The 15,426-nt window shown below is 40.0% G+C and overlaps 1 protein-coding gene across 2 annotated transcripts; it reads left to right on the top strand.

The window, feature by feature from the left end:
- The first annotated feature begins 7,256 nt into the window (after positions 1-7,256).
- On the top strand, positions 7,257-14,240 carry slbp (stem-loop binding protein). Of its 2 annotated transcripts, none has more exons than XM_022757089.1 (8): positions 7,257-7,424; positions 9,248-9,379; positions 9,608-9,721; positions 9,812-9,883; positions 10,779-10,901; positions 11,803-11,958; positions 12,280-12,388; positions 13,589-14,240. In XM_022757089.1, the coding sequence occupies exons 1-8, from the start codon at positions 7,366-7,368 to the stop codon at positions 13,649-13,651; spliced, it is 828 nt and encodes a 275-aa protein (XP_022612810.1). In that variant the 5' UTR covers positions 7,257-7,365; the 3' UTR covers positions 13,652-14,240. The 2 variants fall into 2 exon arrangements, with proteins under 2 accessions (XP_022612810.1, XP_022612811.1); XM_022757090.1 differs by having other exon boundaries at positions 9,818-9,883.
- Positions 14,241-15,426: the final 1,186 nt, after the last annotated feature.

The raw sequence follows: 15,426 nt of genomic DNA on the forward strand, positions 1-15,426 counted from the left end.
TCAGAGGATCAGATCAAACCTGTCAACAGCCAGACTATCGACCAATCAACTCACTGGGAAAAACTGAGTTCATCATTCCTACAGGATCCTGACAGGGACAAAAGAGTTTACAATAAAGTGATCAGTAATAAGATCAGTAACATAATTTGTATAGATCATGGATGTGGTTGCCTGTGTGAGTTCTTTCCATGTGTCACTCTGGTTTTAAAACAGAGCTCTAACAAACAGAGGAGAGTTTATCACCTAAATAACTACATAATAACTATTGTAGCTTCATTTGACCTGAACACATACTCTGTAATGGACAGGATCCGACAGTGATGAAGCTTTTACTCTCTTCTTCATCACTGCAGCTCAGAACAACATGAGGAGAAATCAAACCCAAACCAACAATGGATCCACACACTGTTCACTGTTTCCATGGTTATAAATGAACATTTCAGTCGGACTGACTCTTTTCTTTCTCTCCTCTCTGCAGCAGAAACACAGTCTGACATGAACTTTAACTGTTTGATCTGCTTCACATGTTCATAACAGTTTGTTCATCATCAGACAAAAGAGGAAAAACTCACACCGCAATGATAATTCATGTTCTTATTTACAAAGATATCTTTAGTCTGACTTTATAGAAATTATATTTAGACATGGAAATAATATTTTTTTATTCCAGTCAATCATGTTTACATTCCACCTTGTTGAACATCACTTTTGGACGTTGCTATAAACACAAAATAGCAGAGTAGTTACTTCATTCAAGTGGAATGTAAACATGATTGACTGGAATAAAAAAAAATATTATTTCCATGTCTAAAATATAAATTTCTTATTTAAAGTCAGACTAAAGATATTCTTGTAAATAAGAACATGAATTATCATTTGCGTGTGAGTTTTTCATGGTGGCGTTTGGGAGCGCATGATACGCATAGTAAGACGTGTACTCAAGTCAGTCTTGCACCAGCAGATGTTGGATGATGATGGACTCCACACTGTCATGTGTGAAGTAGAAGCAATTCTTAATGATCGTCCTATCACCAAGTTGTCTGACGATCCAAATGACTTGGAGCCTCTCACACCAAATCATCTCCTGCTTCTGAAAGGAAAACCAGCTTTGCCGCCTGGACTTTTTGATCCATCTGATATGTATGTGAAACGCAGATGGAAGCAAGTTCAATACATATCTAATCTGTTCTGGAAGCGCTGGGTCCGGGAATATCTGCCATTGCTGCAAGAGAGACAGAAGTGGAACCAGAGGAAAAGGAGTTTAGTTCCTGGTGATGTAGTAGTCATCATGGATTCATCAGCTCCACGTGGTTCTTGGCCTCTTGGAAAGGTGTTGGAGGTTTTTCCTGATAAAAGGGGCCTAGTGCGTTCTGTCAAGCTACAGACTAAAAGCAACATTATTGAGAGACCTGTAACTAAGCTTTGCTTAATACAAGAGGGGTAAATTGAATGATGTTATTTGCATACTCATGTACATATTTGAGATTTTCACATTTGGCTCCTGTATTATTGTGTTGAATTGTAATGTTTGTCTACCACTTACAATTAGGGGCCGGTGTGTAGGAGCCAATTAAGACATCTACTATAAGTAGGAACTAACCTGTGTAGGTTCAGGTGCCACCCGGAAAGGGAAACAGATTTTTGACCACACCCGCACTCACACACACACACACTCACCGAACCTACTCTGTATTCACCTGGTGACATGAAACTCAAGGCAGAGGAGCTGCAGTTGAGTTGTGAATTAGTGAGCTGTTGTTGGACTATTAATGCTTGAATGGAAAAGAAATACTACATGGAATAAATGGACAATTTACAACCGGCAAGTACTGAATGGACAATATTTCATTTAATCGGAAGGTGAAAATGTGCGTCAATTAACTAATCCGTGGTGGAGCACCTCAGTGGCCTAAAGCGTGGGCTTGGCCACATATAGTGATGAAGCTTTTACTCTCTTCTTCATCACTGCAGCTCAGAACAACATGAGGAGAAATCAAAACCAAACCAACAATGATCCACACACTGTTCACTGTTTCCATGGTTATAAATGAACATTTCAGTCGGACTGACTCTTTTCTTTCTCTCCCCTCTGCAGCAGAAACAGTCTGACATGAACTTTAACTGTTTGATCTGCTTCACATGTTCATAACAGTTTGTTCATCATCAGACAAAAGAGGGAAAAACTCACACGCAATGATAATTCATGTTCTTATTTACAAGATATCTTTAGTCTGACTTTAATAGAAATTATATTTAGACATGGAAATAATATTTTTTTTATTCCAGTCAATCATGTTTACATTCCACCTTGTTGAACATCACTTTTGGACGTTGCTATAACACAAAATTACAGGTAGTACTTCATTCAAGGTGGACGATGGATGATGTTAATAATTAACAACTCTGCCTCTTCCACATGAACCAGGTACCTGGACAGGTGAACTCAGAGTTAACTGAGCCAGGTGATAACCAGCTTCGTAGTACAGGTTATCAGGATGGTCAATGTTAGGTTCAGTTAACCCAGTTATCCAGGGTATGTTGAACTTGCTTTGTAGTACAGGCCACAGGTCATGTTCAAGCCACATGTGTGTTAGTGTGGGACCGTGTGTGTGTGTGTTTGTGTGGGTGTGTGTGTGTGTAACAGCAGCCTGGAGATATGACACACTGCAGAGTGCTGTAGAGACCAACACTGAACTCATGGGCCTGATCAGAGAGTTTATGAACAAACCTGCAGTGTGGAACATTTGTCTCCCCCCTCTGGCAGTGAGAGGAATTACATAAAACAATGATGTGTTTTCCATCAACCAGTCAGTTTGCCAGAGATGGAGAAGGTGTTCTGTTGTCTATATGGACACTGTAAACACATCTGGAGGCTAACAGGTAGCTGCGTTCTCTGACTTTTATCATGTGCTCCCCTTGCAACACAGAACCACATGCTGAAGGTTCCTATGTGAAATACGTGGGTAGCTTCAGCATGTTGTACTGTGTTGCAAGGGGAGCACATAATAAAATTCAGAGAAATAAAGCAGCTGTCTGTCCGGTGCTTAACTGAGCCAAATCTGTGGTCTGTGGATAATGAAGTGATTGATTCTTCATACCAGCTCATCTCTAACTGTGTTCACTGGGTTTATCAGAGGTTTTTACTGACACCACCTGCTTGCTGCTGGACACCAGTCATATGTACAACCATGCAACCAAATCTGTGAGTTAGACAGAGGATGATAAAAAGCTGAGCAGAGCTGCAGATTGAGTCAGGATTCTCTCTGGGTTCCCCAATACAAGCATCGCTTTTCATATTACACATATTCCTAATGTTAAAAAAATGACCAGTGGAACTTTAAACTAATGGGCGGCACGACGGAGCAGTGGTTAGCACTGTTGCCTCATGGCTTCCTCCCACAGTCTAAAGACGTGCACATTAGGTTAATTGGTGACTCTAAAGCGCCCATAGGTGTGAATGTGAGTGTGACTGGTTGTTTGTCTCTATACGTCAGCCCTGTGATGGACTGGTGTCCTGTCCAGAGTGTATCCCCCTCACCCAATGTCAGCTGGGATTGGCTCCAGCACCCCCGTGACCCTATACGGATATGCGGTATAGATAATGGATGGATGGATGGATGGAACTTTAAACTATTTAAATAATCATTAATATCAGACAAACATGGAAACCAAATGTGAGGTTCAGGTTATAAAGATTAAAAAAATAAATTTGTACTTTGAGTTCTGGACAAATTAAACAACTGACCTGCTCCTTTTCTGGACAGACAGACTCAGAGTTGTTCCAGTCTGAAAGAGAGACACAGAGAAAACCCACAGTCATCAGTCAACACAAAGAAAACAACACTACACACACAGTCACCTGTCACCATGGTGATCTCAGTAATCCAGTTAATGAGCCAAAGCCACATCACAGCCAACAGGCTTCTCTGACTGACTCACCTCCACTTCACAGTCACATCTGAAAGTCACTGTGTGGAGCTTGTTAACAGGCTACACAGCACAACAGGAAGCAGAAAGTGACCTTAAAGACTGTGTGAAATGTTTTTTTTGTTAACAATTTTTAATTAAGTTATGTTGACAAATGAACAACATCAGAAAAAAAATAAAAAAGTGTGCATATACATATATACATATATACTTCTGAGATAATAAAACACAGAATTCATTCATGGTATATTGTACCTATCTATATTATAAACTACAATACTACGAGTGAAAATAATATACAAGCATAGATAACTTAGCTTGCAACATAAGTACAGGTTAATATATACCTGCATCGTCTTAATTCATATGCATATAAACCCAAGTATAAATGCATGCACACACATATACACAATAAAATGTTCTCTGAAGTTTTCACATGTAAACACCTCAGCTCAGATACACATACTGCTGGATGAAACTATGAAATACTGTGTGTGTGTGTGTGTGTGTGTGTGTGTGTGTGTGTGTGTGTGTATGTATGTATGTATCACCTGCTGTCAGACCAGGCTCTCCACCAGGATCTTTCAGGGTCTCTGGGTTGTTTTGATCCATCCCAGAGGAAGCAGCTAAGCTGTGAACATTGAGCATGGACAGTGTCAGAGCTCAGGTTTATATTTCTGTTTCCTCATATTTCATGACACTTTCCTTTTGACTTCACTACATTTATCTCTTACTTTACAAACTCGGACTTCATATTGAAAATATAATGAACTTATAAATTATGAAGCATTGTTAACACATGTTGTTGTTGTATATGTACAAACACTCACAGCAGACATCTATCTCTGTGCTGGAAGGAGTATACAGTGTGTCTGTTTCAGTAATGAATGGCATAGTGTTAAAGCGTTAGTTAGTTAGTTAGTTAGTTAGTTAGTTAGTTAGTTAGCGTTAGTTTTACATTGCTGCAGTCTTTTCATATAGTCTATGTAGGAGCTGAGCTGAGATCGAGTTTTCACCATCACGTTATTCTTACTCAGAATCACAAGTGTCGTCCAGTCGTCCATCCCCGGTGCCTCCTGAAAGACCTGTCCGGACCCTGACCGGGGCAGACCTGTTCAGACCCCGACCTGTGTGTGTTGAATGAAGCCGGTCAGTGTCGGTGTGTACAGTCCCACAGAGCTGCTCATGTCCATCAAAGAGAATCGTATTATTGACTTAGGTATTTCCCAAGACGGATGTGTTAATCCACTGTTCACCGAGGAAGTGGGGTTTAAAATAGCATCTCTGCTAGCAAGACCGGAAAACACAAGATGTAGCTCAGCCAATCAGGGGACAGCGTCCCCGGTTGTTACTGAGGAGGAGGCGGAGTCTTATGTGAGAAATGGCGCCAGATCCGTTACCATGACATATTACGTACAACAGTTCTCAGCAGGATCACTCAGGAGCAGATGACATTTCTTCTTCAATACACAAGGTTTTCATCATGTTCAAGAAAAAAACGTTCATCAGGCCAAACACCAGGACAGTTATTATTATTATTATTATTATTATTATTATTATTATTATTATTATTATTATTATTATTATTATTATTATTATTATTATTATTATTATTATTATTATTATTATTATTATCATTATTATTATTATAGTAGTATTCAGTGACTCTGAATCTTTATAATATAAAAAGACACAAGTCACATTCAAGATAATTGAAGATCAAAATAGAAACTGGGCAAGCAGCAATAAAAACAACATTATAGGTCTGAAGAAAAAATAAATAAATAAGAAACTAAAGAAAATAATATACTTAAATAATACACAAGAAAAAATATAAAATAAAAATAAGAATAATGGAACAAAGGAAACCAAACAAAAGTGGTCAGTTAGGTATTAAAGTGCATAGATATTAATATAGATGTTTTAATATCACAAAATTTTCCATATTTTATACGTGATATCTCATTTAAAGAGACATCAAATGTAAGAATAATAAATATAAGAAACAACATCAATACTTTACACCAAGAGAACTATAACAAGTAACAACATCCATCTTCTTCTGAGTTGTAATAATATCAATTGTATGGAGGTGTTTTTCCTGCTTTAGAAAACATTAACTTGGGTTTGTCTGCATTCAACACAAAAAACCAAATCATAACAATAAGTTATATTAACACCTCAATTATTTATATAAAGAGAGAATAAATGCACACAAATGTTTATTTATATATTTCAGATGATCACTTTGGTCAATAGTATTTATCTACTGCTCCAACTTTTGTTTCTTTAACTTCTTCATCCTTTCTAAATATAAAATTACTTCCCCTCCAATAACAGCTTTCAGAGCTTCAGTCTGATAGTTTTAAAAAAGCCTTGTTACAGGAAGCATGATCAAATTCAATATTCAGATAGTCTACATTTTTAACTGTGGGGAGAAGATTCTGAGTGATGAGCATATGAGAAAAGAAAAGCCCTTTTGTTTGGGCAAATAAGAGCCAGAAATGATATCAGTGGCTGTAAATCTTTTAGAAAGAAACACTTTATAGCCAGTGTTTCCTGAAGAAAGGTTATCTCAGGTTTACAATGCCCCCTTTAGGTTCCTGCTAATAAACTTGATCTGATCCCCCCTACCACGCTGTTGTCTGAAACAGTCCTCTATATTCTCCACCATACACAAGCACAATGTACAGATAGCCCACTTCAAATCTTACACTCAAAGAAAATAAAAATAAATAAAATAACAAAATTATAAAAAATGAACAATGAATGTGTTCTCTAGTTCATTTTCATCTATATGAACTGAACTTTGAACTAGTTCTTTTTAAGTGTGAACTGGCACAACACTGAACTTTGGTCACTTTCAGCAGGAAATGCAACAATATGGCACCACTTTAAAAGGCATCAAGAATAAGAAGGCAATGAGAACTAACCGTGTCTTTGATAAATTTGCCGTGGACAAATTATACTTTGATTTTACTTTATTTTTGGTTTTATTTTATTTAATGTATCTATGTTCCTGGAATGAAAAGAGTTGTGTGTAAATACTGTTAACAACGCTCCAGTAGTCAATACAGAGTTACAGAGAAAATAAAAGCATAGGCATTGTCCAATGCAGGACACCGTAGTCACTGCTGTATGTGTGGTGTTGCCAAAGATCCTCTATACAGTGATTCTATTGTATTCTATAGATTTCTCTACTGTTTCTGGTGTTATTATGGGTGATGTGGAGTATCCGTCCTGAACCATCCTCACCGCCCGCCTCCAAGGGGCCTGTTTGATTTGCATGTGTATCCGCCCCTTCCGGTCACATGACCTGCTGGATTGTTCGGAGCCGCGCGTCTTTCAGTGTTGGCGGGTGTTTGTGAGTAGCAGAAGAGCCCCTCAGCTGACCCCAGAGACACTTCACTGTCCCACATATTCAGTATAATCCAGAAAATGTCTGAGTGGACCAGAAGCAGACGACGCGACGCTCCCAGCGGCCAATACGACGACAGGTATGTCTGGACATAGTTTGACCCGCTGCTAACAGCGTCTCTACGAGCTGCTGCTCTGCCTTTGTCCGACGGACCGGAGGCTTCGTTCGCCATGCTCAAAGTCTTGTTTCCAAATAGTTTCTCGTACATGAGTTGCTACATAATGTGTTAGCTGGTAGTGTATGAGAGGCTGTTTGTAAAGCTAGTTTATATCTGTGCTGCGTTAGCCTGTGCTCTTAGCTTCCTATGTAGCCCAGCAGGACTCTGGTTCCTGGGCTGTCGGCGGCAGCTCACCGGCAGGTATTGTTAGTTCGTTGCGTTTTGCTTTGTCATCACGTGTGAAGAAAGCGGGGCGCTTGTTTAAAGGAGTACCCGGCACAGTGAATTTGCTAACTGAACCTGTACGAGCGAGCTCAGGCCCCAGTAGATACAGACAAGTACTTAACAGGTGGATAATGGAGGGATACAGCCGGTAGGAACAATCGGAAGTAGGTCGTAGATGGCGGGAGAATCTCTCAGGATGAAAACATCTGCTCTGTTAAACAACAGACAGCTGATTTGAATATGGCTGCAGCTAGACCCAGTCTGTGCCTCTGTTTTGTATAAACAATATTTAGGCGATTTAAAATCAATAACTGCTATTGTGACGGTGCAAGTCCTCAGGCCCAAACCAGTAAAACCGTGCATCTCACTGACAGTTAGCGGATCAGGACACACACACACACACAGAATATTACGCCGTAATGATTTTAGATGAGAACAACAGCATACTAACGAATGACCTGTTTCCTGTTTTTTAAATATAAAAACGTTTGTATACTAAATAAGAAACAATCCAAGTGTAGTTTTCAGATACTGTGAACAAAAAGACACAAACTCAACTAAAGGATTCAAATTGAGCCTGAACATGAGGTGTTTAATGTGATGTTAAAATGGGAGTTAGGTTTTATTATCATTGAAAAGTCTCCAACATGTCCATTGGAGACTCCATCAGTCATGCACCTTCGTCTAGTCTGAGTCACTGGATATAGGCTGTGGGTCTAAACCTGCCATTGGGTGTCTATTCCAGGCGACGCGCCTTCCTGTCTTCTTCCCTTCTGAGCTGCTACACACTGAGAATGGTAGGTTTGTATGAAAATATGGGTTGTGCAGTAACACCGTCGACATACATCTTTGCTGTTTTAATGACAGCTCTTGCCTCCCTGCACGCAAATGTTCCACCAAAGCAAGTTCCCCTACAACACTGTTTTCCAGAAGCACTATCTCTGCATCCTGGATTCTTCAGTACTGACACAGCTCGAGCTGTGTGATACTCCTAGTAGTCAGACCACTTTCACAGGTCATATCTGATATATAACAGTGTTCAAAGGGTGGAAACACTGGAGCTCATTGTAGAACAGATGACACCTCTAACAACACGGGAACACGTATAAATTGAGACTTATGTCAAGGATTCTTTGGCCCCAGTGCATGGTGGTTAACCTACTCATTTTGCCTTTTGTTAAATAAGAGTTTAGGGAAACTTCATCCACACTGAGTCCTCAAACTCTCTTCTAACCATCTTGCTGAAAAATCATCCTGTCAGCTCCACGATGAGAAAGATTTTTAACCTCTCTCACAAGTTGCAGCTCTGTTTTCTGTCAGGCAGCCAGAGGGCGACCGTCTTTGTTGTAGAAACACTAGCATTAGTAGCTGTAGCTGGTTGTAATTTACATTTCAGAGCTAGATGTTACTCTTGTGCTCCAGGTAAGCAGTTGGTTTATTGATGTGTTTGTAATGAAGAGCTATTAAACTGTATCTGAACATGTGTTTGAATCCCAGTCTCTCCTGTGTCTTCCCTGTAGGAGCTCTGGCCCGTCTCGGTGGTCCCACTGCAGGAAGAGGGGGGTGGATGGCAGCCTGCGGGCCAACAGAGAGGCAGAGGGTGATGACAGGGAGAATGGCAGCTACAGACACGCTGACAACAGACATGCCAGGTAAGATTATACACCCACAACAGAAGCAGGCCTACATTTATATATGTGGCAGTTAAAGGTCTTTACAAGTATATTTATAGATTGAAAAATAATTGTCCTCATACATCGTGGGTAACTAGGTCAACAAAATAGTGACCACAGTTGACACCTGCTATTACTGTAGCAACAGATACTGCTATCCCCCTCAGTGTATTTATGTGGGTGTGCATCCTTTTGTTTCTGCCACAGTTTCACCACTCCAGAGAGCGCAGGCCCAGTGTCTCGCTGCGGTCGGCAGGCGGACTGGGGCAGCCAGGTGGAGGACGATGAGATGAGGAGGGACGTTCACAGAGACATGCAGCGGTAACCAACCTGCTTCTGTTGACTGGTTCTCTCTCTGACTGATTTAAAACTCAACCCTCAGGCTTCACTGACTGTGTGCATTCTGTTCAGTTACAGGAGGAGGATACTGGGTGCAGAGGTCACCCAGAGAGAGCGAAAGACCTCCTCTGGCTCCTCTGGGAGGTACGTCTGCTCCTCTCATCGTCTCTGTCTGACCATTACACTTGTATGCATCAGTCCCTCTAGGACTTTACAGGCATTTCTTGGGATTGTTGCGGCAGCTTTTCTTAAAAGTTGCAATGTTTTTAGATTTTTTTTTTTTTTGCAATCAAACAGTGAGAAAATAAAAATTTGTCACTATCTTTTTTGGATAATTCATTAAAAATCGAAGGCAACCAGTGGTACCAGTGAGAATAAATCCAGTGCAGGTGGTGACCCAATCTTCACATATCTAATAGGGAAAAAGAACAAGTGATTCTTAATCACAGGTAGAGCTGATCTTTAGAATCACCTCATGAATTTATGATTTGATAACTTACATGCTTTAGTGATGATTGGATCTTAAAGACATTAAAGAAAAAAAAAATATACACACACATACAGTCTTTAACAGTGAATGATGATTTTTGAACAAATCAGCGGAAAATTATACAAAAAAGCAAGGTCGCACAGATTTCACAGGGATTGGTTGAATTTGCATTAATAATTGTGATTGTGACATCCTGACTTTCTGCAGGGACTGATTTATGAGCACAGGCCGACAGTCATTTACTCTCACTGTAAACCCAGGATTTTCTTATTTTAGGAGTTTAGCTGAACACAAAATGTACACACTGCGATTGAACAGTTGTTTTCTCCCATGGCTTCTATAGCGCTGCAACAAAGTAGGTTATTTCCTGAGCGTTGTTTTTCCACTTTGTGTGGAACGGTTCACAAAACTCTGTTCTGTTCGGTTTCAGCTGGAGGTCTTGAATCTGCTGTTTTGTGGTTCGACCAATAATGAATAGCAGCCTGTGGACACTTTACTGTTTGAGTCCAAATGTGTGTGAATGATGCTGAATATCACTGTCTGCTGCAGCTGTGACTCCAGAGAGGGAGACAACATGGAGACCGATGAGGCTGTGCTGCTACGGCGACAGAAACAGATCAACTACGGCAAGAACACACTGGCCTACGACCGATACATCAAGGAGGTCCCAAAGTAGGTTTACCGTGTGTGTGTGTGTGTGTGTGTGTGTGTGTGTGTGTGTGTGTGTGTGTGTGTGTGTGTGTGTGTGAGAACCGGTTCCAGTTGAGAACTGATCCATTGACATAATTTGCCTTTATGCTTAACGATTCCCTTATCGACCCCTTCCACTTAGTTGCGTGTGCACGATGTGCAGTGTCTGTGGCACTAAGATTTCAAACAAGGGTGGAAACACCAGCAACATGCTGAAACATTTGTCGATGCAGCACGGCAGGAAATATCAGGAGTGTCATGTGTTTGACACTCTGCGGCCGGTCAACGAGTGCTTCCCAGTCTCAGCAGAACAGTGAAGGGATGTATTAGTGATGTCCACAGGAGTCGATAAGTGAAACAATAAAGAATCGGATCAATAAGCAGAATCAATAATGGCATTGGTATCAGTAAAACCAGAACCAATTTGTCTGCCTCCATCTTAAGTCACTGTTTCTACACATGGATAAACTCGCTTTGGTGATTCNTGGACTTGCAGGCTGAGATAGCATGAAAAACCGCCAAATTTCCGATCCTTTCGCTTGCTCCATCCTGAACAATATGGCCGTATTGTCTTGTTTGCGTATGACGCACTCACAGCGTATAACACAGAGCTAAAATGAATAGATCGCCCCCTATTATCGGGTCCATTGTCACCGATACCCGATCTAGATTTTTCTTTTATATCGGTACCGATACCGATAACAATATCGGATCGAGATGATCCTATCACCGACCCCTAGGAGAAAGTAACTGTTGTGCAGAGAAGGGCAACTGTAGAACAGAATGAAGGTCTGCCACAGATTTCCATTCACATGTTGTGTTCAATACACAAATAAAACTCTAACCCCTCTGTTTCCTTGTTTTTCTCCCTTCTTGTCTCCAGACACATGCGTCAGCCTGGTGTTCACCCAAAGACTCCCAATAAGTTCAGGAAGTACAGCCGTCGCTCGTGGGATCAGCAGATCAAACTGTGGAAGGTCAAACTGCACGCCTGGGACCCCCCAACAGAGGACAGCCAAGACAAAGTCCTTGATAACATGTAGGAGAATTAGAGCTGGAGCTAATAATTATTCTCATTATCTCAGACCTCAGATATTCAGTGTATATGACAGAGAGAAGAAGCCAATCCTGTCTTTGAAAAGCTGGAACATGAGAATGATTTTTATTCTGTAGTTTTGCTTGAAAAATGAAATCATTGATTATCAGAATAGTTTTGAGATAATTTTTCTGTGGACCAACTAAATGATTAATTGTTTCATCTGAAAGGAAAATATGTGGGCCCATAATGATAAAGGTCACACTGTGTACAGTGTCAGTCAATTGATCATGTTCATGTGTTGCTTGTCCTCTGTTCCTCCAGTGAGGAGCTGGGGCTCGATGATGTAATGGACATTGAGCTCGACTTCCCAACCCTCTCAGACTCACAGGATGCCCCAGCCTCTGTCACCGCACACAGCCTTTCACTGGAGGTGAGTTTACTGAAGTCCCCTCAGTTCAATGGAGTTGTGAACACTCATCTAAAGCTCAAAAAAACATACACACACACAAGTGGAAAGTCGGCTTGGTTCTTGACCTCGCTTTCTTCTGAATATGGAATTTTCCAAAAATAATAAAAAGTTGTATTAGATACAACATGTTGCTTTAATCTTACCTTGACATCAAACAACTATTTCAATATTCACTTTTAGTTTTTTCTTTAGAAAACTGTCCACATCCCTCCAGAACATTCTTGTAAACGTACAGTGGGAGTGGATGGGAAATTCTTTCTTTTTCTCCACCACAGAAATCACACTTGTAATCAATATTCAGTTTGAATTTTTCTAACATGTTTAACTGGAGAAATTCTGTCATATCTTGAAGACACCTAACAATTGTTATTGATACAGTATTTATAAGAGATTCTCCGTGCTTTTACACACTGTATATCACTAAATAGGTTAGACCAAACACATTGAGATGATGGGACAGTAACATAACTGAGAGTATTCCTCATATTTTTCTGAGAGCGCTTCTCTTTCAGGATATTAGTTTCACCTATATAAATATTTCCCACCCAAACTTCAAAATTATTGCAGCCCCAGAGTTTCCTGACAGTAACAGGAAACCTTCTGTATCATCGAAAACAATGGCATGCTCCTTTGGTTTTAGTGGTATTTTGAATTTAATAAATAACCATCTTGATCAAGTAATTGGCAAGCTGTCAGTATGTGAACAGTCACTTCTTGCTGTCATCACACCTGTAGCAGCCAGTAGCTTCTCCCTCAGAAGATGCTGATTGATTCAGCCTCAGTCCAATATCTTAGAGTCTGGAAAGATGGAGTCATTCTGCTGCCTCACAAGGTCCTGAAATCTGAATCTGTTGAAAACTTACAAATCTACATTTACACATTTTCATCAACTGAGTGTTGAAGGAAAACTGTAGTTCCTCTTTATTTGAAGAGTCAGAGTTGAAGCTGTTTGGTCCAGTGTTCAGTTCAAATGAATCACCATGACAACCGCTAGTCTTTCTGTCAGAGCACTGCAGGTCATCTGAACATGCAAAAAGTCACAATTGCCTGAAGGCAAATACACAGTTCAAATTCATATGTTTGTTTATAAGTATAACGTGGTGTGATGCACTAGCTGCAGTAGGGATGAGGCTCTTTCCTGAACGTGTGTCTCTTGCTCAGGGTGAGGACTGTTTGGGAACTCCAGTTAAACTACAGAAGACAGAAGATCCTGAGTCGGCGTAGCTCATCCTCCCAAAAAAAAAAACCCAACGCACTCATTCACACACATCTCAACTGGTTCAGCTGTTTCCCTGCACAGCCCATCATGTTACCCAGAATGCCTCTGTTCCAGGCACCAGCTACTTGATCTTCTCAAGGCGACACCTCACGGTGCTGTGCGTGTGTCTGAGCTGGTTGTTGTTAGTTCAGCACTGTAACATGTTATGTTTTCTTTCATCCTTGTGCTTCTTGACCCACATGCTGGGTCCTTTTCCAGATTATTAATCTGCTCAGGGAGTCTTTTTCCAGCTGCATGTTAATCTGATCTGTGGCCTGCTGCAGCAGACATCCAGGTTCTGATGTTCAAACTTACCTGACTGTAAGATACATAGAAACAGACTGAAGTCCAGGGAGATAGGCAAACCAAGGTATTTTCCTTTTAATTATTCATATGGACAAGAATTAGTTGTAAACACTGAAGAGCACTTCTTCAGTGATATTGGGCTGTGATTTGTTTTTACATGGGTTGGTTTTTAATACTAATGTTACTGTGTTTCTTATTGCTGTTTGCTTCATGGTGAAGACTTTCAAATAAAAAAAACTTGAATCTTGAGTCTTGTCTTTGGGTTGTTACTGCTGCTGCTGCTGCAGCAAAACTGACCTTTGACCTCTGTACTAGCTGCTGGATCGACTAATTAAAGTGGATGAATGAGAGAATAATAGAGAAGGTAGATGGTTGTTGTGAGTCTTTGTGTTGTCAAACTGATCAACATGTTTTCTGAATCTTCACTTTGTTTATTTGCATGTTTTCTTCAGTTGAAGTCATCTATGATCAGCTGTGATTCATGTCACCAGTAAGACAGTATAGCCTATACTAAAATGAATAATGTATGTTGGGTGAGCTCTTTTAATTCATTCATATATATATATATATATATATATATATATATATAATGTAATTATATATAAATAAATAATGTAATTATAGTTAGCTAATATATAATTATAGGACAACCTGACTGACCCAGTCTATATATAGATACAGCACCCATCTGTTCTTTCACTTTGCTCCACCCCTGGTTGGAAATCAGTTTCTCTGAAATCACATGACCACACACACATGATTTTCAGAACCAAGAAATTTTGGTGAAAATATGTAATTATAAAAAAAAATAAGATAGAAGTATAAATACTGTTTTAAAATGAAATTATCTTTCAAAACATTGAAAATTCAAACTCCCCTTTTTCATTAGGTATCAGGTGATAAGCAATGATAGGAATGTGTATGTTGATGGCCAGACCACTTGTTGCTCTGGTTAGCTGGTTAGCAACAGGAAGAATTAAAGGAAAGAGTCAGACACACATGGTGAATTGACAAGTGATCTCTCCTCTGAGCTTCCCCTGTTTTCAGTTCAGTCCTGAATATTCCATCGTCATCATTGAAATAAATTTAAAAACATTATTAAATGTAAAAAGTGCTCTGAGAAAGCATTTTTTGACCTCCATATTGTTATGGCATCGGATATTGACCACCAACATTTTTGAGAGTTGCAAATGGGCCATGAAAAAGGTTGTTTGTCTGTTTGTGAGAGAAGGATCCTTTGTGTCCTATCACTTTGATGGTGTGATGGTGGGAAGAGTAGGACAGGCGGCATTTTTGAGTCCAAAACTCTAGGGTTTGATTTAATATTAGATTTAATTTGCCCTGCTATAGTTTCATGTATATAACCACCAGTTATGTTATATTATAGTTACATATTTCATGTACAGTATAACACACACACACACACACACACACA

This window comes from Seriola dumerili, unplaced genomic scaffold, assembly GCF_002260705.1.
Source record: "Seriola dumerili isolate Sdu_G_001 unplaced genomic scaffold, Sdu_1.0 BDQW01000264.1, whole genome shotgun sequence".
Lineage (NCBI taxonomy): Eukaryota > Metazoa > Chordata > Actinopteri > Carangiformes > Carangidae > Seriola > Seriola dumerili.